Source organism: Lepidochelys kempii, chromosome 3, assembly GCF_965140265.1.
Source record: "Lepidochelys kempii isolate rLepKem1 chromosome 3, rLepKem1.hap2, whole genome shotgun sequence".
NCBI classification, from domain to species: Eukaryota; Metazoa; Chordata; order Testudines; family Cheloniidae; genus Lepidochelys; species Lepidochelys kempii.
The window spans coordinates 153,716,785-153,740,834 of NC_133258.1; the positions used below are offsets into that span (position 1 = coordinate 153,716,785).

At 45.5% G+C, this 24,050-nt stretch overlaps 2 protein-coding genes and 1 long non-coding RNA gene across 7 annotated transcripts in view; 1 reads left to right on the forward strand and 2 right to left on the reverse strand.

The window, feature by feature from the left end:
- Positions 1-851: 851 nt before the first annotated feature.
- On the reverse strand, positions 852-8,395 carry LOC140909407 (uncharacterized). Its single transcript, XR_012158202.1, has 3 exons — positions 8,041-8,395; positions 3,595-3,694; positions 852-1,325 (listed from the first exon to the last, which is right to left on the reverse strand). It is a non-coding gene; the product is annotated as an uncharacterized lncRNA (long non-coding RNA).
- MRPL33 (mitochondrial ribosomal protein L33) lies at positions 8,125-18,417 on the forward strand. Its single transcript, XM_073338607.1, has 4 exons — positions 8,125-8,344; positions 10,380-10,398; positions 15,061-15,167; positions 18,106-18,417. Exons 1-4 carry the CDS (start codon positions 8,323-8,325, stop codon positions 18,153-18,155), a joined length of 198 nt encoding a protein of 65 aa, XP_073194708.1. The 5' UTR covers positions 8,125-8,322; the 3' UTR covers positions 18,156-18,417.
- Positions 18,347-24,050, reverse strand: part of RBKS (ribokinase) — a 113,386-nt gene continuing 107,682 nt past the window's right edge. For all 5 annotated transcript variants that reach the window (XM_073338606.1, XM_073338602.1, XM_073338604.1 and 2 more), the window contains one exon: positions 18,347-19,884. In XM_073338606.1, the coding sequence (XP_073194707.1) occupies positions 19,711-19,884 (174 nt within the window). In that variant the 3' untranslated portion in view covers positions 18,347-19,710. The remainder of the gene's footprint in view (positions 19,885-24,050) is intronic.

Consider the following 24,050-nt stretch of genomic DNA (forward strand, 5'->3'; position numbering starts at 1 on the left):
GAACTACAACAGCCTAGGAATTGGCACAAGCCCTGCTACATGGACTCCAATTTGTATAGCAGGAACTATAATCACAATGAGACATGCCCAGGCCATCGGGCATCCCAGGGGATTTCAGTCACCTGTTTACAAAGTGTTTTGAGTTGCAGCTGTTTCACTGCTCTGATGTTTCAGGAGGTGGGGGCAGTGTGAAAGGATGTTGTTCCTTATGCTCTTTGCTGGGCCATCAGAATTGGGAAACGGGTGTTTAAAAATTGCGCAAGGAAACTGGCAATTGCTGCCTTTGTTTTTCCCCCTTAAATCTGAGTGACTTCCGTGTTAGTGAGAGGTAACAGACCCAGAGACTGACATTCCATACTCGATAAACAGAGAACAGGCAAAGCATGGGCAGTGCAAATGTACGGGTGCTCCAGCCTGGCCTACCAGTCTGCCCCACACCTGATTTGGAGGGATCCACTCTAGGGCTGAGTGGGGAAAGTCTTCCAGGTCCATTCAGTCATTGGCTTTGCTGTTGATGTTGTCAGCAAGAGATCAAAGATAGTTTTTGTGATGTGAACATCTTTAAGAACTGGATTGAGAACGATCACCAGCTCCTTTCAAACAGGCCATTGAACAGCCAGCAGCTGAAAATGACTTTTGGTTACTATCAACCTGACTCAAATTGATCTAACAATTTAAAGGGCTCTCTCTATCGTTAACCTTGCCTGTCCAGCCCGGCTTTAATAATAACAATAGTGAGCTAATTCTCACCTTCTTCTCCCAGCCTGGCTGTGCTGGGATACTGGATGCAGATATGCAGAAAGAATTCCAAAACCCAGTTAGTATCCGGATCCGTGATTTGTACAATGGTGTCTGTGTGTGCTTAGCAGTGCTGAGAGAAGGATCCTGCTAAGTTGTAACAAGCACAGAGAGGGGAGAACATAGGGTCCTGCAGGAGATGATATTGCGTATCACCTGAGCTGCGAGCATTTGCCTGGGTTAGTTGTTTGCTTGTTTTTGTGGGAAATCCCATAGGATTGGTGGAGCTTCTGCAAGGACTGAGGACACTGATAGTTTGTTTCCAATATTTATTTAGCAAGATATTGTAACTGACAGTCACTCATGTATAAAATATAGTGCCAAGCCAATATTTACAATGCTCTGCAGATATATTTAGCCTGCTGACCCTCTCCCTATTGCTTTTCCCAAATGGTGATTCACCTCAACTGTCATGTGCAGGTGAAGTATTGCCTCTGCCAATACTGCAGGTGAGTCCCTTGCCTTCTTAGACCGTGCCAGGAATCTAGCCACACTCTCCTGGCAAAGAATGAAGATCCAATCGTCTACTGAAAGCAAAATGGGGTCAAACAAAAGGCAAAGGTCAGTTAGATCAGAACAGGACAATTCATCGTGTCTCTAGCTAACAAAAAAAACCATGTTTGATTCTGAATAACGCTGATTTATTGGGCGCTGGCAGCTTTTCCTCTGTAGCCATGAGTGACTTCTCTTTTCAAATAGTCCCAGAATTATCTGGGCTGGTGCTACAGTTCATCAGGCTTGGTTTCTCTAGGCAACATCGAAGGAGAACTTGGTATTTGCATAACACATCTCCAAGGATCTCACAGTACTGTACTAATAGCACTTAATACAACACTGTACTTTGCCTGGGTGCTGCAGTCTGTCTGTGCAGTCAGCTGCAGACTCAAGGACTAAGCCTCACAGCTCACCAGCAAAATAAATATTATCACCCCTGTTTTACAGCTGGGGAGAGAAACTGAGGCAGAGAGCCATTAAGTGACTTGTCCAAACTCACACAGTGAATCAGGATCAGAGCTGGGAACAGAATCCAAGTTCCTGACTCCCTCACTTTCGCTCTAGACAATAGAGAACACTTCCTCTCTCTCAGGTTATCAGTGACAGCTGCCATCCTAGATGTGTTATGCTCTCACCACCTTGTCATACAGGAAAGTTTTCAACTCCGTGTTTTTCGCTGATGCCTGTATAAAGCTGTCTAAAGAAGAGGTTATAAAAGCGGAAGGTGAGGAATGCTGAATTCTAGTCTAATCTATATTTATATGGCCCTTGTTGCTGCAAAGCAGAAAAAATGTCATTGGAACAATTTTTTTTTGCCACCAGACAGGATATTTAAAAAACCCAGTAAAAACTCTGTTTGATGGTATCTTTGTACAAATATTTAATTCCCAATTTAATTTAAAAACTATCTTTAATGTTGCTTTTGTGCCTGGCAGTTAAATCAGGAGGCTGGCAAACTGATCCCTTTTCAGTTATGTTATTTTGACTGAGGCAGCAAAGGGGATCAAAGAGGAGAAATCCAACAATAGTAGCATTTTATCATCCTGAATATTTTGCTCTCTCTCACTCTGATATTTGCAGGCAAACGATTATGTGACTAATGGATTTGTATTTCTGAAGTACTAAGAGTACAGATCAGAACATTTGTAGCATTAAAAAAGAATTTGGTATAACTGAATTGAAACAAGGAACATGTCAACCGAAATCAAGGGTGCCTCCCAACACACACAGAAGTGCTTTCCCAGAGAGGATGTCATGTTACTCCAGTCTTTTTACTGTCAGCCATTTGTTTTCATGCCACATAATATCACATTAACTGGATGTTATTATGCATTCCATCTTAGTCTTGTTAGCTTGCTTTCAGCATGTCAAGCTGACATATTTTTGTTGTACAGTTAATTGCTGAATACTCAAGGACTTTAATTCCTACATTAACAGTTTATCTGACTAGGAGAGAAAATAAGTGCTGGATCCATTGTCAATTCTTTAAAGTGTAATATCCTCCTGACTTACAGTTTATTACCCAAGAGGGTAGGAGAACTTGAAATGTCCCCTGTTATTTATTTAAAAACTTTGCTATTGCACACAGCAACATCACATCTGAGCACCTCCCAAGTATTAACGGGTGTAGCTTCATAACATCTCGTAACACAAGCATCTAATAGCGTCTCTGTTCTACAGAGAAGGAAACTGAGGCACCCAGAGGCTCAGGGATGTGCCTAAGGTCACATACGTCTGAAGCAGAGAAAGGAAAAGAACCCAGGTCACCTGATTTGTGATCCACTGCTTTCATCCTTCCTCTCATGCTCATGCATAGAAATTGCTACTGTATGTGTTACACCCTGACCAGGTGCCCCTCTGTATAGAAATTGCGAGTCTATTGCGAGTGGATCCAGTCGTTGAGTCCCATGTGCTCCTAAGCCAACTGAGTCTGGATGGAGCCTAGTTACTGTTTCTAGCTCTGAAATTCCAGGACATACTCACAGGCTCAAATCTCTAGTGTGATGCCCTTCTTTGGGACATGATGGCATCCAGTCGCCCTACGCCCCAAAACCAGTGTCTCAGACCTCCCAACCCCCTTAGTTGCTTACTCGTGCTCCCCCAGAGTTCTACCTAGATGTGAGCCCTCTGGCTTCTCATTTAACCCCCTTCAGGGACAATGGGGCAGGAAAGCAAGGAATATAGGCTTAGCAAAGAATTTCTTAACCACAACCACTTTACTCTTTAAATGCTCTAAAGCATTACAGACCTTTGCAAAATAATAAAAGTCCAGAGATGTACCCTCCAATAGTCTGATCTCACCTATTCTGTGAGTTTTGTCAGCATTTCAGGCTAGGCAGCGTCTCTCCGGCCTTCCATCTCTCTCCAGCCTCTTCTTGCATGCAGCGATGGGTGACTCCCACTTTTCAGAGAAGAGAAACCCCTTCTTAAATACAGTCTCTCTCCCTTTGGCCATGTGGCCATCAGGCTGAGAAGCAGCAGAACCCCCGGCCATGCTGGCACCCCAATGTCGAAAATCCATTGTTCTATGGGGTTGGGCCAGTAGTTAACAGACAATCCAACTTAATGGTCCTAGATTGCTCTGTGATGGCTTCTGAGTCATAGTCCTTCAATCAGGCGTCAAGCATCTTTCCTGGGTATACTAGCTATCTAGAATACCTCATAATAACCCTGCCTTTGGTTCTTCAGCACATATCACAAAATGGCATTCCTTCTACAAAATGGAATTTATAATTTGAACCAGATATATCCCACTCTGTGATAGAGTGTACCTGTTAGAGTTCTTTTGACATTACCGTTGATAGTTGTATTACTGTTCTTATTTGTATTGCTGTAGGGCCAAAGGGCCTCAAACAGGGATCTGGGCTCCCCTGTGCTAGATGCTATACCAGGGGTCTGAAACACATGGCCTGCAGGGTTATTTTCAGCAGCTCGCCAGCTCCCCGTGGTACCCCTGCCCCTCCAGCATTTACCTAGAGCGGCTCCGGCCCGGCGCGCACTGGGGGCAGGGCAGGCTCCCTGCCTGCCTGCCTGCCCTGCCCCTGCGCCGCTCCGGGAAGCGGCCGGGACCCAGGGGAGGAGGGGGCACAGGGGTCTGTGTGTTGCCCTGGCCACTCCTCCAGGTACCTCCCTTGAAGCTCCCATTGGCCGGTAACGGGGAACTGCGGCCAATGGGAGCTTTGGGGGAGGTAACTGGAGGAGCGGCCAGGGCAACACACAGACCCCTGTGCCCCCTCCCCCTCCCCCCCCCCGGTCCCGGCTGCTTCCCGGAGCGGCGTGGGGGCAGGGCAGGCAGGCAGGGAGCCTGCCCTGTCCTGCCGCCGGTAGGCGCCGGGCTGGACCTGCCCCCCGAACCCCTTCTGAAGCCGAACCTCCTGCCCTGAGCCCCCTGCTGCACCCCACACCCCTCCTGCACCCCAACCCCCTGCCCTAAGCCCCCTGCTGCACCCCAACCCCCTGCCCTGAGTCCCCTGCCCACCCTGCACCCCCTGGGGGCAGGGAGGGGGCAGAGTTGGGGTGGGGATTTCAGGGAAGGGGTTGGAATGGGGGCAGGGAAGGGGCGGGAAGAGGCAGGGCAGTGGCAGGGCCTCACAGAAGGGGTAGAGTGGGGGCGGGGGCAGGGCAGTCGGGGGGGGGGGCGGTCAGTGGTGCAGCCCTTGGGCCAATGTACTAGTCCTTATGTGGCCCTCGTGGTCGTTTGAGACCCTTGTGCTATACAAACGTATGGTTCTGACAGTCTCTGTCTGATAGCTCACAATCTCATTCTATAGCAACTTGCAACACGTAGATGAAAGATGAACAATGAATATGCAAAGGACAAGGCAAAATTCAAACATGTTTGTTTTGTTTAACATGCAGTACTCTGAGCTTGCCACCTGCCCAACTACAGGCGAATTCAGCCTTGGTGTAATCATGCACAACTTCCATTGACTTCAGCTGGAATTGCATCTCCTTATGACAAGGCTGAATTTAGTCCTGTATCTTCCATTAGAATTCTAGCAATTGAATGGGGGTGCCCAAGCTATAAGAAGAAATTCTTTTAGTCAGATATACAAAATTGCCAGGTGATGGGGTTTCCAAGGCTTGGAGCCACAGTCCTAGTCATGGGCAATCAGCACCTGCTCCTGTGAAGTGCTGAGCACTGAGTGAGCTCAGCACCTCACAGGAAACAAAAGGTCTATTCAGTCAGCTGGTAGGAGCCCCTGTTACTGGGATGTACTAATATTACAAAGCTAGCATTTTAGAGGATGCAGGTAACAAAAGCACCTTTACACTGCACCTTAAATGGAGCTGAGGTTATTAAATGCATCTCAAATCACCTTAGCCCTGACCTTGAGGTCTTTACAGGCCAGAGAGATCAATTTCCACACATAATTCATTCCTTAATTTATTGACCCACAGCCAGCAACAGTGCCTTTTATTTACACATTTTAAAATAACAAGAGGTGCCTATCTGAACTCCCTAGGCCACTCTGAAAAATACTCAAGAAAGAGCAATCCTATAACATATCAGAATACTAAACAAGCAGGCAGTACACGAAGCATTGACAATTGTGGTGATGGGGTAACCCACTGGGTGTTATGTGTCCCCTTCTGTGCCTGATCAACAGAGGAAATGGGCCTGTTACAACTCTCAGCTCTTTAGCTCCAGCTGTAGGGACTTGGGCCAGGCCCCCAGTTCAATCTCTGGTGTAAGCCACAATGGCAGCTGCCATGTAAGTTGGAGTTTGTCTGGGATTCAAACTGCTGTGGGCTTCTTTTGCCCAGTGGATGTATGTAGCATGCACTGGCCAGTGTCTTGACCGAGGGAGCTTGTTCCACATAATTGCATGTAACTCCCACAGCAGTTTAGGACTGAATCCCCATTTATGTGGGGACTGATACTGCAGACCTCCAGAGTTGAAAGCATGAATCTGTACAGCTTGAGCTAAGGAGCTAGGTTCTGTAACAGCCCCATATCCCTGTGGATAAGGGACACGATACACCCGCTGACCAGTGGGTTACAATGCCTGAGATCACTGTGAATCAGATCAGAGGCTCCCAGACTGCAATCTCACAATAACAGCTGTTAGTCACTAGAGACCTGGCATAGATTCAGACTAGCAGCCTAGTGCCACTTCTCTGTTATTAGTTCCTTGAGTCATAACGTTCCTCAATTATACAGAAATGTTCATATGTTTTCATATCCCTGCTCGTATTTATTGTGCAAGTCATTTAAAAAAACTGAAGTGCAATAATTAATCTCCCCTTTGGGTCTGTTGTGTCTTCAACTGGCAGCAAATGTAGCGAACCCAGCCTATGGAACTCTTCAGAACCAGCCATTCCATGTACCTCCATCTCATCCACTCCATCTCATTTCAAATCTCCTTTGGAAGTATTCCACATCTCCCTTGCCTAAGCCTGTTAATTTCACTCTGGAGCTACTACTGAGTTATTTATGATCTAGACTGGGATCTTCAGAGGGGCCTAAAGGGCTATAGCACCCAACTCCCATTGAATTGCAATTAATGCCCTTTGGCTCCTTTGAAAATCCCAATTTAACCCTGCATAGCCTTGGGTAAGGCTTGTATAATACAGCATAATGTACTATACTGTACTTCTTTTTTGGACATGAGAGATTTGTTATATCATCAGTCAAAAGGGTCTATGTTTAAAGCCGTACTGCTAAACTACAAGCACTCAAAAATGATGAGTTAGGCCTCAAAAATAACAAGATCAACGTAAACATTGTGAGATTAAAACAAAGCAAAAACTCTAGGTTTTTTAAATTTATTTTTTGAGGCTTGGGGGAGGATGTCACATTTTTAAGCTTTTCATCACTACCAAGAGAGCCAGAAGTTGCTTCTATTTTTTTTTAAAATGAAAGCTGATCTTCTCATGTAATCACAGGACTCCAGTAGCTGCAGCTTTTAGAAAAACACCAAGTATTGCAAAGTTTAGCAGCCCTGTATGGGAATCAACAGCAATTTGTGAATGGTGGCTGAAGCAATCATGAGTAAGCACAGGGGACAGAACACATGGACTGTCCCAGCTCAGTAGCTGTGGCAGTCCCAGATCTTATTTCCGTGATGGGCTAGATTGGGGTGGGGAACCCTTTTTCTGTCACAGGCCATTGACCCACAAAAAAAAAAAAAAAAAATCAATCGTGGGCCACTCACCTGCCAGGGGTGGGGTGGGGGTGTGTGTGCAAAGGCTAGGGGCTTCCCCCCCCCCCCACAGCAGGGCAGGAGAGGAGCCAGCCTCACAGTTCCAGCCCTGCAGGGGGGTGCAGAGGCTCGGGGCTTCCCCCCACAGCACAGCAAGTTTGCGCTCAGGGCTCCAGCCCTGTGGGGGAGCACCACAGGAAATTAACCAAAGGGCCAGATCCGGCCCACAGGCCGTAGGTTCCTCACCCCGGACTAGATACAGGAGGTAGCAGGCCAGCTTCTCCGGCCTGTTGTGCAGGTGAGCCTCAGTTATCAGAATGACCCCTCCAGGCCTTGAAAAAAAATCTATTAATATTATACAGAAAATGTATTCCCGCCCTCTGGTGCGCGCTGGTTCTCCAGAAAGCTCAGCTGCTCCCAGGCCTTCCAAGGAGCTGGGCTCGCTGCATGGCCCTGCTCTCTTCCCCCAAGCCAGGAGGCATCTCTCAGGAGATGCTGACCTGCCCCCGTCCTAGACGGCGAGCGCCTTCATTGTGTCTGTCCAGCGCCGAGCACAACGGGGGTCCAAGCACCGCCCAGGCCCAAGCCCGGGAGAACTCACAAGGTGGAGCAGGAACCATGGTGCAAAGGCCTGGGCAGCCCCGCCCATTGGGATGGGGAGGCGTGGCCTTCTAGCGGTTACCGCGGCCGCCGCCGGGCTTGGCTGCGCCCTGGCGCGAGCTCAAAGGGCGGGGCTTCAGCGTCACCCGCCCCGTCCTCTCCGTCTGCCCGGCCGCCCTCTAGTGCCCCGGAAGCAGTTGCGCCCGCGCCCCCCGGAAGTGGTTGTGGCGGTGCTTCTGGGCTCCGGAGCCGGCCGAAGGAGTCTCCCGGCGGAGTGGGCGCCATGTTCCTGACGGTGGCCGCCTGTGAGTGAGGAAGGGGATCCGGCTCCGCGCAGCTGCCGCTAGCTGGGGCGGCGGGGGAGGAGCGAGGGGCAGCGGGGGGCGGCTGGGGCCTGACGGTGTCAGGGACGCGCTTGGGCCCAGGCTGCGCTACTGCTCCTCCCTCATCGGCCCTACCTCTCCCGGCGGGCATTGCGGCGCCCCCTGCTAGCCGACGTCACCCCAGCGAGCTGCGAGGGAGGAGTGGCCCAGGGGGCACCTCGCCCTGCCTGCTCCAGCAGCTCCTCGGCCGCCGCTGCAGAGGGGGGCAGGTGGAGGCCGCAGTGACTGTAGCAAGAAAGGGGGGGTGGGGGCTGCAGGTGAATTTTTAAAGAGATCTGCCCGAGTGGCTTGGCTGGTCTTTCCCTTCTGCTTCTCAGGCACGTATCTGTCAACCAGCCGTGTCGTCCCAGGAGTTGTTCAAAGCCCCAGCTGCGAGCGAGCGATTACAGGGCTAACAGTATTTAATTTCTAGAAATGTCACATCTTAGTCAAAGTTTACCTGTGAGTTAAGTCATTTTAAAAATGAACGGATGGTTTGGCCATTGGATGACGAGGACCCTAATCCTGAACTTGGCTGAGTCCCTGGTCATCTGGAAACCTATATGGACATGTCAGAATAGGCCCAAGTGTGGATTGAAAACTTAAAAGGGCAGGGAGATAAAATATCTGAATTCCATAAACTGCTGTCAGCAACTGTGAAAGAAATGCTTGGTTAAAAGAATGAAAGAAAAGGAAATAGTTAAAAACATTACTTAGATTCTACAATCTTTGAGGCAGGGACCATCTTTTTGTTCTGCATTTGTATAATATCTAGTACATTGAGCTCATGGTCCCTGAGTGGGGCCCCCATAGGTGCTACTGCAATACAAATACATTATAAATGAAACCGGAATGTCCAATATAAGGTAACTTTTGGGGCATTACCTGTGGTGACATGTGTGCTGCGTTATTACTTATTATTACAGATTCTGGATTGGGCCCCTCTGCGTTGAGGGCTGTATAAACAGACAGTCGGGGACAGTTCATGCCCCAAAGGGTTTCCTGTCTAATTTAAGAAAATATTCTTGTGAGGGTAAGAATCTCAATGAAGGAAGATGGTAACATAAGCTCATGTGCTTGTGGATCCCTCCCTTACTCTGTGGAGTAATGTCCCCATGGAGGGCATTTCCCAGGATTGGATTTGCATGGAGGTAGTAGTGGGGGGTGGATGACCCCATTTGGGTGGAGACAGGATCTGCCAGGGATCCTGCCCATTCCTCAGCTCATCATTGGTTGTGTGATTTCTTGTAGGTGTTCCATCAAAAATGGGTTTTAGAGAGAGATTTGAAGAGGAGGGTAGCTGCCTTATGTTTCAGTTCAGAAAAGGCATTCTTTGTGAAAGGCGCAGAATGCCTATATTGGTGGGAGAAGTGGATAAATGAGTGTTGCTAAAGTGCTGGAGGGGCTTAAGAGATTAAGATAAAGAAATAGAAGAAAAAGGCAGAGCTGAGAAGGGCCTTAAATGTGAGTGCAAGAAGCTTGAGCTTTTATGCAGTGGAAAACAGGAAGCCCGTGGAGGGATTCTGAGAGTGAAGTGACATAGGGACAAGGGATCTGATCTTCACAGTATTTTGAAAGAACCTGAAGTGGGAGTAGTCAGAACTACTAGGGGCTTGAACAAGAGCTTTGATTGTGCAGACAGAACATAAAGTGGATTTTGCTACACTTTTACTTACCTTGCAGTATTGCCCGGAGGGTACAAGCGGGCCAGGGCCTACTGGGCTAGGCACTGCACAAATGATTTTTAAAATGATATGATGGGGGAAATAAAGCTGGATTTTGGCGTGGTCTAGCTATACAAGGCAAGAGGAATCTCCTTTACAACTGATTGTCTTTGCCTGGCTGCTCTGGGACTGTTCCAAAAGCAGCTTTTGTGCAAAGCTGTAATCATTTTTATATGTTAATAGTTAAAAGAAAACAAGATGGTAATGTAACTTTCTTTCTTTTTCTTCCTTTCATCATTGTGCTCCACAAACAGTGGCCAAGAGCAAATCCAAGTAAGTGACATTTTACTGGTTTGAGCTATTCCAAATGATCTGCTTCCCACAGTTGCATCCTACAATGATACACAAATATGGGGTTCTCACAGAATCTCTGAATAAAGAAAAAAGAAAAGGAGTACTTGTGGCATCTTAGAGACTAACCAATTTATTTGAGCATGAGCTTTCGTGAGCTACAGCTCACTTCATCGGATGCATACCGTGGAAACTGCAGCAGATATTGTTTCATGATCTCTGTGTGTATATAATATCTGCTGCAGTTTCCACGGTATGCATCCGATGAAGGGAGCTGTAGCTCACGAAAGCTCATGCTCAAATAAATTGGTTAGTCTCTAAGGTGCCACAAGTACTCCTTTTCTTTTTGCAAATACAGACTAACACGGCTGTTACTCTGAAACCTGAAATAAAGAAGAGGAGTATTAGTGGCACCTTAGAGACTAACCAATTTATTTGAGTATAAGCTTTCGTGAGCTACAGCTCACTTCATCGAATATATAAAGCTTATGCTCAGATAAATTGGTTAGCGTCTAAGGTGCCACTAATACTCCTTTTCTTTATTTCAGGTTTCAGAGTAACAGCCGTGTTAGTCTGTATTTGCAAAAAGAAAAGGAGTACTTGTGGCACCTTAGAGACTAACCAATTTATTTGAGCATGAGCTTTCGTGAGCTACAGCTCACTTCATCGGATGCATAAAGCTTATGCTCAGATAAATTGGTTAGCGTCTAAGGTGCCACTAGTACTCCTTTTCTTTTTGCGAATACAGACTAACATGGCTGCTACTCTGAAAAGAATCTCTGAATGTACATGAAGTATTTGTCGTTCTTCAACCTAGGAGCTAGACTGCATCTCCTTTGCATGTAATCTCTCCCCCACTCTCTGGAATGGGAGATCTGCAGTACTGTCCCCTTGAAGGGTATTCCCCAGGGTTAGATTCTGCACGGAGGTAGCATTGGGGAGTGAATGACCCTTTTTGGGTGGAGGCAGGATCTGGCAGGGTGCACATCAATGAACTCATCCTGGAAGAATTATTTGAGTAAGTTCTAGAGCCCTGGGGCTGTGCTGCTTTTCCTGTAGTGTCGTCTCTGTGGTGGGGATCTAATTTTAATGGAGTTTCTGAAGGCAGCCATTGCAGAGGGATCCCTGGCAGCAGAGCTCCAAGAAGCTGGGTGAGACAGTGAAGAAGCACAGGGCCTCCATGCACATAGTCTTGTCCCCTGGATGACCTGAGAGGGTTGAGTCCAACCCTGTGGTGCACTTTAGGGGGGGAACTCCATGGCAACCCTCTTCCCTGAACAGGACAATTAGAGAGACTCTCTGAGGGATCCTCATAGTCACGTACTTGCCGAGCCTCATTCATTAAGTGAGGGCAATCTGTATGCATATGTGGTTAGTTTGGACCTCTATGGGGTCCAGGCTAATGCGTGTGGTGTTTTTATCAGCATTACATTTCTAGTAGAGTATAGAATGGTTCCCTGAACTTCTGTAGCTGTTGTGTATAATGATCATAAAACAGTTGCTTGTCTATTTTGCTGAACAAGTTTCAAGGTGGGTGCCATCACTTTCAGTTAATAAAGTAACTATTGTCGAGGGCAAAGCTCTAACACATTCTCCGTCTGGGCTGGAAGTGCAGCAGAGACAGAGTTCTGAGCACCTGGCCCCTCTCAAGAATGTGTTAATGGGCTGTGGAGGAAGATAGATCCGGATCCCATGGGCTAAAAAGAAGATTGGCATAGTCTGGGGCTGGGAAGGAAATAAAGGACTCTGGAAAAATTTGTCTTTGCTCCCCCATAAGTAAGGAGACAAGAATGAATGAAAATATATATGAGGGGTGAACAGTTATGGCCAAAATTGTATTTGTAAGGTATTTAGACAAATCCAAGAGACTAAAGTGATAAAGAAGCTCTGTTGTCGAAGAACTGTCATTAAAACATCCCTGTTGTTTCCCCTGGTTCTCAGAAGGTGCATTCCTGCATGGATCTGTAATAGTTCGTACTTGAAAGCTCTGGAAAGAGGACCTCCTGGCATGCTTCTTGTTGAAGATTTAAAAATCATCCCCAAATGAAGCTGGTGCCAGGCACCCGCTGGGTTGGCAGTGTCTCTCCTCTCGTGGTGTTTCTGCAGAATTGTCAGGGCTTGACATTCAAAGTGCAGTTTTAAAGTACATGCCCAATAGGAGGGGTCTCAGTTTGACACCAGCCTTAATAATAATCATGTTCTGCCATCATCCCCTCCCACCAATGAACAGAGCATGGTAAAGTTTCCTCAAGGAGGAAGTATAAATACAATTAACTTCACTAACCTAAAAGCTTTTTATGGCTTTTTTTATCTTGTATTTCTCCCCTTTTTATTCATTAAGAAACTAAATTTATTTTCAAAGCCAAGTGCTTCTCTTTTTGGTTTTGTGTTCTCTTCCCTTCTTTCTTCATCATTTTATTGGTCCTCCTCCGGCCCCTTTGCTTTCCCTTTTTGGGTCTCTCCCCTAGATTTCCTCCCTTCTTGTTCTGCTTACACTTCACTAGAGCATTTGGCTTGGGTTGCCTGATTAAGTTGGAAATTTTCATAACAAAGTGTCTTACTCAAAAAGAACCTGCCCTCAGACATGTACCAAATAAGAGTTTCAAACTCTGGTTATATTGATATCAGTGGGCTAGAAAGAGGAAACTGACCAGAAGGTGTTTGAGGAAGTGGGAGAGGTATGGGGGAAGGAGTCTGCTACATGGTTACAGGTGCTATGCCTGATCCCTGTAGTGGGTGTACAGGAGATGACAGAAAACTGGGTCATTCACTGGGTCTTTTAGCTCAGGGAAGTCTAGTGGTTACCCTTCATTTGAGGGGGGAAGAAAGAATGTTTTTTTTCATGTAAAACTAGACTTTAAATCAGACCAGGCAAAGCCATATGTACTGTATATGCTGTTGGGAGTGACATTGCATGGGTGAGCAAATAGGGATTTTCTCTGTTTAATTTCAAGGGATCATATTGTCTGTAAGCCAGGAAATTGAATGTGGGTTCTACCTGCAATGCTTTCTTCAGATCATTTCATTGCGATGGAAGAGGAGAGATCACCACTGGAGAAATGGTCAAGGGGCTTGACCCTCCTTCCCTAACCTCCAGATGCCCTGAGATCATGGGGAGTACCAGAGAGCTGGCAGTACTTATGGATTTGCAGGGAGGCTCAGTTGTCTTCACATTATACCCCAGTTTCTCCTCTTCTTCTCTCTACGGTACATGGCTGCTGCCCGAACTCCTCCACTGGGTTAGCATCATCTGGGAGTTTGCGAGGGCATGATGCTCTGGAGAAGTACCATCTCACCAATCTTGCCACCTCTTGACCTGTTTCTGTGGCATACCATCGTGAGGGGCTCTGCTTTCCCTTTTTGTATGTAGATGGAGTGAGGGGCATACTGCTTTAGGTCCCAGTGCAAGTGGAAGAGACAGTTGGGCTCTGTATTCTGAGATACTGTATTGGCTATAACCTGGATACCTTTAAATATGATCATCCTCTGTTCCCTTTCTAAAAAGGAGCCATACTGAGTCAGTTGTATGCAGATCTTTTCTTTATCTTATTTCAGTATGAAAACTACTTTCTTGGCCATGGTCTATGTTCCATTCAATAGCAATTAACCTGAGGCTGATGTTGAAACGTACAGTCCTGCTATGGACTCAGCACTCTAAAAGCATCATGATTTTAGTGGGGTGGTTTTCAAACCTCCCCACCCTTGGCCCATAGATTCCCCTTCACTCCAAGTGCCACCTCTTAGGCTCCCTGAATCCCTGCCTTCTTTCAGATGAATAGCTTCTCTGCCTGTGTCCCTCCCATCGCCCTTTCCAGACAGAGTTCCTTGCTGTTCATGGATTTGCTGGTAGGAGGTTTTAATTAGAGCTGATCAAAATTTGGAATTTCTGTTTCACAGGAAAATTTGATATTTTGAAATTTCTGATTTGGACCATGTCAGCAGAAGTATCATGTATTATGGTGTGGTATTTGGCATGGCAGAATATGACCCGTTGTCTTATGCACAAATGCTGCAGACATCATGAAATATTATAAAACTAACAGAGAGGTGGGGGGGGCGTAATTTTCAAAATGAAAAATTAATTTTGAAATGAAATGTTTTGGAAATAAAAAATAGTTTTGAGTTTTTTTGTGTGGGAAATTTTGTCAACGTGATTTTCATAAGAAAAACAAGTGGTTGTGTTGAAACACCTTTTTCCAACAGAAAACTGTTTGGACCAAAGATTTCCGAGCAGCTTTAGTGTGAATATTTCAAGTTGCTTTCACTGCCTCCCTTATACTTGTCCTGTCTGATGTGCCTGCTGGCCTGGGGAGAGAAACCAGGGTCTGCTCCCAAAACTTCGTCTCCTGACCTACAACACTCGTGCATCAGCGTTGCTTAGCTGCGCATTGGCAACATCTGTTGAAGTTGCAGTTGCTCATCAACTCTTGCAATCAAACCCATGTAACAGCTCAGCTAAATTTAGTATTTTATTGACACTAAATTGTCCCTAATAGGTACAGATGGTGACATTAAGTGTCTCAGTTCACTTAACTGCCCATGTCAAAGGGGAATGTCTGCAGTGGAGACACTGACTAAAAAACAGTGTTCATCACCGCTGTATACATCTGCCTTTGGCCATAATGATGTCCCTTGTCATTTTAGGTACATCCTTGTGAGGATGGTGAGTGCAGCAGGGACAGGCTACTGTTACAACATCAAGAGAGCCCGACTACAGGAGAAATTGGTCCTGCTGAAATATGATCCCATTGGTAAGAACTTAAGAAATTACATGCTGTCTGGAAGATGCATGCTCTCTCTTCAGTTGAATGTAACAATGTATCGAGTATAAGCAGAGTAATACTTAGCATTTTACATGCTCAAACCACTGTATTATTCCTTAAAATGTCCCAGTGGAGGAGGAGGTAATATTAACCCCATTTTACAGACTGTGGCACGGACACAATGAGGCAGTGACTTGCCCAAGACCTCACAGCAAGACAGTGGCAGAGCAGAGATTAGAATTCGTACATTCTACTTCCATGCTCAGTTTACTAGACTAGGCTGTCTCGTAAGAATCAGCAGTGAGCTACGCAGCTGCAGAGAAGTTCGTTGGGACACTTAAACCAAAAGAGCAGTAAACTCTCATCACAGTGTCAAGATGAAATCTATTTAAAATATTTCTATTTAAACAATGTCTAATACAGAAATAAATGCAGGTTCCCACATGTTTGGAGAAAAGTTCTCCACTGTTCTGCTGTGTTCCTCTGACTCTCAACACTCTCCATCATTTAAAACCTGATTCATTGTAAGTCATGGGTGTCAACAGCACTTGCCAAGAGTTCCTCTTTTTTTTTAAAAAAAAAGTGTTTTAAAAAGTGACTTGGGAAGGCACCAATTTGTAACTAACACATTAAAGGCTAAGTTGGGGACATTCTAACCTGCTTTAGCTCTTAAAATAGCATGGGAGAGTTAAGTCCGTACAGCTCCCAGGTACCTCCTGCAAAACACCTGGTAATCTGATATTTAACTAGGGCATAATTTAAAAAACCACATAGCTCTGAATATATAGTGTAGCCATTTGGCTGATAGTCATATGGGATATTATCTTCAGTGCAGTCTTGGTGGAAGATTAACACTGATATTCTCTGACTTAAGAATGCAGGAGTCTGATGCCTGTGGAGAGAGGCTCCTGGAGATACAAGCTGATTTAATCAAATTCCTCAAAAAATATTCATGTTGGCAGAAACTGAATTTCATGTGCAAGGGAAAGCCTTAGATCAGGCGGTGGTGGGATTCATTTCCTGGGTTGGAAAATGAGTGTATTAATTTCATATTAACTTTATTGCTTCAGAACATTCCACAACCAACCCCTCCCCCCTTCCCCCCCCACACACTAGAAACACTATCCAGTTTTCAGAGTAGCAGCCGTGTTAGTCTGTATTCGCAAAAAGAACAGGAGGACTTGTGGCACCTTAGAGACTAAAAATGTATTTGAGCATAAGCTTTCGTGAGCTACAGCTCACTTCATCGGATGCATTCAGTGGAAAATACAGTGGGGAGATTTATATACACAGAGAACATGAAACAATGGGTGTTACCATACACACTGTAACTAGAGTGATCAGGTAAGGTGAGCTATTACCAGCAGGAGAGGGGAAAAAAAAAAACCTTTGTAGTGATAATCAAGGTGGGCCATTTCCAACTGTTGACAAGAACGTGTGAGGAACAGTTGGGGGGGGAAAATAAACATGGGGAAATGTACTATTTGTGTACTATATGTACTATTTCCCCATGTTTATTTTCCCCCCCCAACTGTTCCTCACACATTCTTGTCAACAGTTGGAAATGGCCCACCTTGATTATCACTACAAAAGGTTTGTTTTCTCTCCTGCTGGTAATAGCTCACCTTACCTGATCACTCTAGTTACAGTGTGTATGGTAACACCCATTGTTTCATGTTCTCTGTGTATATAAATCTCCCCACTGTATTTTCCACTGAATGCATCCGATGAAGTGAGCTGTAGCTCACGAAAGCTTATGCTCAAATACATTTTTAGTCTCTAAGGTGCCACAAGTCCTCCTGTTCTTTTTACTATCCAGTTTGTGTGCAGTGCACTATAGAGTGGCGTTCTTAGCCGAGCAGGAGTTTGGTGGCAGAACAGCCTGATGCAACCCATAGAATAGAAATGGGAGGTAGCTTGGAATGGCCTGGGGTTCACATTTGGTGGAGGGGAAAAAAAATTCCTATAGCCTATACCAGAGGGAAAGCGAGACGCTGAGGCATGTGTGAAAGGCAGGTAAATTTGAGTCTGGCCATCCATGGAGGCCAGACACCGTATTTGATGTACTTTCTGTCTGTATGCACTTACACACAAAAAAGGTGAAGTGAATTTCATAAACAATGGAACCTGCATTTAGGGAACTTTTTATAGTGAGGTAGAAAGTCCCAGATGGTTGCAGTGCATAATGTAAAGGTTTCAGTCACAACTAGGCTGTGATATGTTGGGAAAATTACTTCAATCCTCTATCTCTGTGGTGCACAATGTCAGCCCTACATATTTTTCAGTGTTAAGTTACTAAAATTCATGTTAAGCTGAAAGGTGGTTGCACAAACGGCATTGTAGTTTCCCATGCTCATTCTCTTAGTGACTTCCATATCACATGTGCAATTTAGAAGTAAAATGATTTTCCTGACTTCAGGTTGAGGATTTACAGTCCAGCTCAATTTGTAGTTCACCCATCACTTATAATAAAGATTCTGCAGGTGGTCCTTGAAGAAGGATTGTTGATATGCGAGGCAGATTAGAATCCAGTTTACTTTCCCATAGCTGTCTGGACTCGGCAGTGCTAAGACAAGCAGAAAAGCCGTAAAAACCTTTGTGTCCCAATGCAGAGCAGACTGACTCAGAATAGACATGGCAAGCAGCTGTTGAGTGAAAAGGTTCCATTTTCAGAGTCACTTAGATCCTAATGTTTGTCCTTCATGGGGTAAAATAGACACCTGTGTACTAAAAGTTATATGTTGTAAAATGAATGCAGAGCTAAAGTCCTTTAAAAGCAGGTTGGCCAGCAGTGGCACTGTGCCAGTAATCATTCGTTCAGTGTTTGTTTAAGCATGGAGGGCAGCAGGAGGTGGGTGTATGGATTTTTTTTCTAGTAAATCCTAACACTTACTTGCTTTCCTACCAAGTTGCTTTCTCTCCACAGTGAACCAACGTGTTCTCTTCACAGAGAAGAGAAAAATACGTTCCATCTGAACAACGCCTTGTAAATGGACTTGTTTTATACATGAGTTGGACTCTTGGGTGGGCGGAATGCTGCTTCTGAAATCCTGCAGCGTGTGCTAAAAGGAGAGGAAATGTACTCAATCAACGCCTCCTGTGATTTGAAGGCCATTGTGAATGAGAACAATGTAGAGAGAGAAAAGTCTTTAGTGTCTGGACATAGATCATCACATCAACATTTATTTATCCTTCGAGTTATTTTTACAGTCTTCAATAAAAAAAAATTAAAATAGCAGATCCCATTGTCTGTGTTTTCCATTGTGAAACTGGCTGTAATTGTTAAAGAAACTATTGTTTCACATAGCAATAAAAAATTTTCTAACATTTTCTAAAAGGGAACTTCAGTGGAAGGGTTGCTAGAGGCATTCTAAACCACGATCGACCCATGAAACCATAGGATCACTAGTGTTTCAGAGCTTATAGCCTTATAGTAGAGTGACCTGTAGCATCCTGTAGAGCTAAAGGCTGCTGCCTTTGAAGCCAATGGCAAAACTCCCGTGAGATCAGGATCTGACCCACATAAAATAGAACTTTTTATCAAGCTCATGTATGTAGGACTTATTTTTCACATCTGAATTCATGCCTGAGTAGGCCTATAGTAGATGTCTAAGCCAGCTTTTTGACTAGTGCATTGTGGTTGATTTTGTTCTTTAACTAGTTTATTTGTGTTTATCGCCAAATAAGACAGACTAGGCATCTGGGCATGTGTTTCCCCGGAACACTAAACAGTTAATAAACTGGTATGTACATCTCACTCACCTAAGGGCTCTATCAGCAGCTTGCCCAGAACCAGAAAACCTCACCTAATGGACACAGTATGGAGCCTACTGCAGCCATCATGCAATAGAGAAAGATAACTAGCAGATGTGGACCTGGCATGCAGTGTTTCATTGTGGTCTGAGTGGACTATGGATGAGATGGAACTTTGCATGCTGGTATGTGTGGTCTGCAGATGGTGGTTGAGTCACACTTTGGGCTAAGGCACTTGCCGCGGAGAGCAAGAACTATAGGAATTTGGTTGAAAACTCAAAGCTAACTATTATTCACATTTCAATAGCGATCTCCCAGATTTGAAACTTCAGCAAAATCAAGGAGAATCTTAATTAGTGGAGAGCACAGCAAAGTCTGTGGAGGCCACTGAATTTCAGAGCTCAGTTATCCCTACTCATATTATGGGATGTCTCTTTAGTTTATAGACATGAGTTTTTGTGGAGTGAAATGTTGAACACATAGACTACTAAGTTTTACCATTAGAGTAAGGGTTGTGCTGCACAGTGTGTAGGGCAAGGAACAGAGCCACGATATTTTGCTGGAATGAAAGAGTGCAACCCTAGTGCTCTACTATAGACCAGAATCTAACAGGGAATCAGTGATTGAGAAGGGAGTAAAGACTTTCCTGCTCTCTACTCCTTTAGTAGCCGAGGACCTGGAATCTCTTAGGGGGAAAAAAAAACTTGCCTGTGCACAATCAGAACTCCCTTGCCTGGGATACTGTACAATCAATACATGCAGCTGTCTGCACCATGAGTTAGAAAAGATCCTGTGGCAGGTCCTTCCTGTAGGGATAGGAAGACTGTGTCCCTGATGCTTGGACGCTCACTGATGCGATGAAGTTTGACCTCCTGATCACTTCTTCCATGGATAGATTGGGATAGCAAGCCATGAAGAAAGCCAGTGCTCCCACAAAACTATCGCCAGCCCCCTAAGATGAAAGAAACACACAAAGTTAGGCAGATTACTACACAAGAACACAGTTCAGCTGCATTTACTTGAAATGCAAAAGGTTGCCTTTTAATGCAACAGTCATTGGTGCCAGGAAATCCTGCAAGGCCAGGAGCTGAACTGGATTTGTCTTTCTCCATTTCTATGAAATTCCAAAACACAAGGTTGCTGCCACAATATTAACTCTTGCCCCCCTACCCATCCAACATGTTAGGGTATATAATATATTGTAGCTTACATTTTAGAAGAGAAAACAGGTCTATAAACACACTTCAGTGCAATGGGGCTGAGTTATGCTGGGAGCAACTTTTGCTTTTGAAATTTCCTGTCATTGGAGTGTCTGATTTTGATTTCTCAACCTGAATGTTGAACGAATGCCATTTTCCTCTCCTTATTTAACTTCTGTTTTTCTATAAAAGTGGGAGGGGGAGTGGGAAGAAGGTGAAGAAATTAAGCTATGAGGCTTATAAATTCCTACTTGCAGAACGATGCAGCAACCAGCTGTCTTTAACTGTGAAATGCCCATACTGAAGCTCCGCACTCTGCATAAATTGCTTCCCTTGCTTTAATCCCTAGGATAGTGTTTTTCAAACCACGGGTTGTGACCCAGAACTGAGTCGCAGAATGGAAGGGACTCAGTCACAGCAGCTCTGGTCAGCACTGCAGACTGGGCCATTGAATGTCCCGGCAGCAGTGCTGCCCAGCTAAGGCAGGCTAGCGTCTACCTTTCTGACACCACGCTGTGCCCTGGAAGTGGCCAGCAGTGGGTCTGGCTTCGAGGCAGGGGGGCTACAGGGCTCCGTGTGCTGCCCCTGCTCTGAGGACTGGCTCCACATTCCCATTGGCAGGGTGGGTGGGCGGTGCCTGCAGGTGAGAGTTGCACCTCCACCTAGGAACCAGACCCACTGCTGGGCACTTCTGGGGCGCAGCACTGTCCACGGTGCCAGGACAGGCGGGAAGCCTGCCTCTGCACCCCAGCTGCGCTGCTTATCAGGCCCCAATCCCCTGCCCCAGCCCTGAGCTCCCACAAGCCTGGAACCCCCTCCTGCACCCCAAATCCCCCAGCACCTGCACCCCCAGCCCAGAGTCCTGACCCCCTCCCGCATCCCTGCCCCAGCCAGAGCCCCCTCCCACACCCTGAACCCCTCATTCCTGCACCCTACAGCCCTCACCCCCACATCCAACCCTCTGCCCCAGCCCTGAGCCCCTCCCATACCCCAAACCGCTCATCCCCAGCTCTGTTGGGTCACAGGCATCAACAATTTTCTTCAACTGGGTCTCCAGAAAAAAAGTTTGAAACCACTGCCTTGGGGACAAATGCTGGCCTGCTGCTGGCCGCTTCCTGGGTAGAGGGAAATGCCCCAGTGGCCTGAAAAGGGAGGAGTGTCTTCCTAACCCAGATTGTGGTAGCCTGTCTCCTCATTTACCACTCTCTACCCCCTCATAGAAGTAAAGGTTGGTGTAACTGAGTAGCTGACCCACCCACAGTCCACATCCCTATGAGCCCCCAGGTAGCTGAGTTCCACAATGCACTTCCTGTGGCAGCTTCTGCTATGCCCCAACTCATCCTCCTAGAAACAGCAGGGGATGGTATGCATTTACTCCTTGAGTCCTGTCAGTAACAACTTGTTTGTGGGGATTCAGATCCCCACAATGATCTAAACCACACGAGTGTTGCATCACCAGCTAACTGAAAGTTTTAACTTATTTAAAACATTGCACAATATTTTTGTTCCAAACCTGGCTTGATTTCTTAAAACTTTTTCTGGTATAACAACATTGGTTAGGGATGTGAGATTTTTAATAATTTTTTATACCAGCAAAAGTCCTAGGCAAAATGCAGTTACGCTGGCAAAAAAAGTCCTTTTTTCCCCCAAAATAGCTTATTTCAGGGAACTGGTATAGGTTATACAGGCAAAAAGCACTCTCTTGCCAGTATAAGCTGCACTTGGAGGGTTTGCTTGTGTAGCACTAGTGACAAGCCTTTTCTAGTGCAGACTAGGTGCAAGTCTCTGTGAGACAAGGGTGAAGCTTCTGGCTTCAGCTATTTGAGGTACGTGAACACAATTTCTGAGAGGAAATTTGAGATAGGAAATGTGGTTGACTTGTTTGTTTGTTTTTCCACACTCTAAAGGCTTAAACTATTTTGCTCCAGATCAGAAGGAAATTAAAAAAAAAAATCACCTTTGTGTTGAGACTACCCACGGAAAATACCACCCCCGTAGAAATGTTTGTCAAGTTATCAGCAACTGAAAAGGGAGGGATAGACTGGCAGTTGGGGTGACCCCTCGTGCCACGTACTGGGTGGGTTTCTTTTCTGCAAAGTGCTACTTTGCAGTGAATGTTCCAGTCAAACTTCTTTTCCTAAGTAAAGCCCCTGGCTTATCCTGCATCTTGGTCAACTCTGTCCTGCCTTACTTTAAGTATCTACAATCAGCACAACGTAGAACTGGAGTCTGGTAAAATCAAAAGCTAATGAAAGTCACACTTTACAATGTAAACAAAGCCCCTGCTTGAGTCAACAATATTCGAACATATACCTGCCTGATTAAGGATTTGGCACTTTTTGTTCTGCCTATGTCTCTGCTTTTGTTTCTATAGTTTAACTGCAATGGCAGGTGGAACAGAAACAGGCGATTACTGTTAATTCGACATCTCGTCTTTGTTCATGCTGCCATGCTAAGAAGGGGAAATGGTAACACAGTCATCATTCTTACGAAGTGATCACTTGAGTAATGCAACATGCTACCTGAGCATTTTAATGAAGAACCCTCAGACTATCCAGTGTTAACTGGCCACTTCACATACAGAACATCAATCCGATAATTAACTCTACCATACATTAGGGCAGTGATACTCTGCCTGAGGCTCATGAGCTGCAAGTGGCTCTTTGTAGCACATGCTATTAAAGCACTGTGTGATTTAATCATCAACCAATCAGGATGCTCTTACTATGTTATTAACCAATTGTAGTTGATAAAATAATAATACTCGGTCAGTCATATAACTATATATATCCCCCTGTCATACTGTTTAATTCACAGTACTATGGCTCTTTTGAGTAATGTTGATCACTATTTTGGTTCCTGACCCACCGGGGTCCGAGTATCACTGTATTAGGGAGTTGTATGGGAAAGGATCCTTGGATATGACGGCCATTACAGCGCTGTCCTAAAAAAATACCCTGAAATGATTATTTCACTGTTTGCTCCTGAACTAAGAGGACTAATATGTGCTCCAGCATGGAAGGCAGCTGGAAAACTAAAGTTCTTCAAAGGCGTATTTCCAGTAATGGGAAGCTGGTCCATAGTGCCTTGACATTGCAGAAGCCTTTGCAGACCCCCACTGTGCCTCAAGGCTGCAGAATGTCCCTTGATGTTGAATAACAAAGGAGGTGAAAGAGCGGTCTGTGGCACTGAATGGACACAGACAGGTTTCCTACCGTTCTTCACAGTCGAACTCAGATGCTTGGAGAATGCACTTTCTTGGATAGGCCTGGATGTTTAGCATCCTTAGGGGCTACTCATGCAGTTTCCACAGACACAGCCTTACAATGGTTCTGCGAGCTCCACATGTCAGAGGGCACTGTCTCATCAGCCTGAATCTACAGAGGCAACTCCCAAAGAACAATAGTTGCTAACATTTTTCTATGTGAACTACTTTCAAAGTAGGAGCCACTACACAGGTGTGGGAGATAGAGGTATGTGTACAATTCATTTTGTAGGCATGCTGTTCAACTCTGCTTCTGCACCATGGACCAGCTTCCCATTACTGGAAATACGCCTTTGAAGAACTTTAGTTTTCCAGCTGCCTTCTATGCTGGAGCACATATTAGTCCTCTTAGTTCAGGAGCAAACAGTGAAATAATCATTTCAGGGTATTTTTGTAAGTATGGCTGTATTGGTACAACTGGTCAAAAGTCATATGGAGAGCAGCAGCATAACTGATTCAATTAAAGGGTAATTGCAGCAAAAACTATTGTTGGCCTACAGACTCCTCACTTCAACACTACCCTGAACACACCAGTGTATTGTGGTTGAAGCATATATTACCAACTTTGGCCTGTTATATCCAGAATAGGGGACTCATAGAGCAGGAGAGAAAGCAGGGCACAAAGGGGCTAAACCTCAATGGCATGTTTTAAAA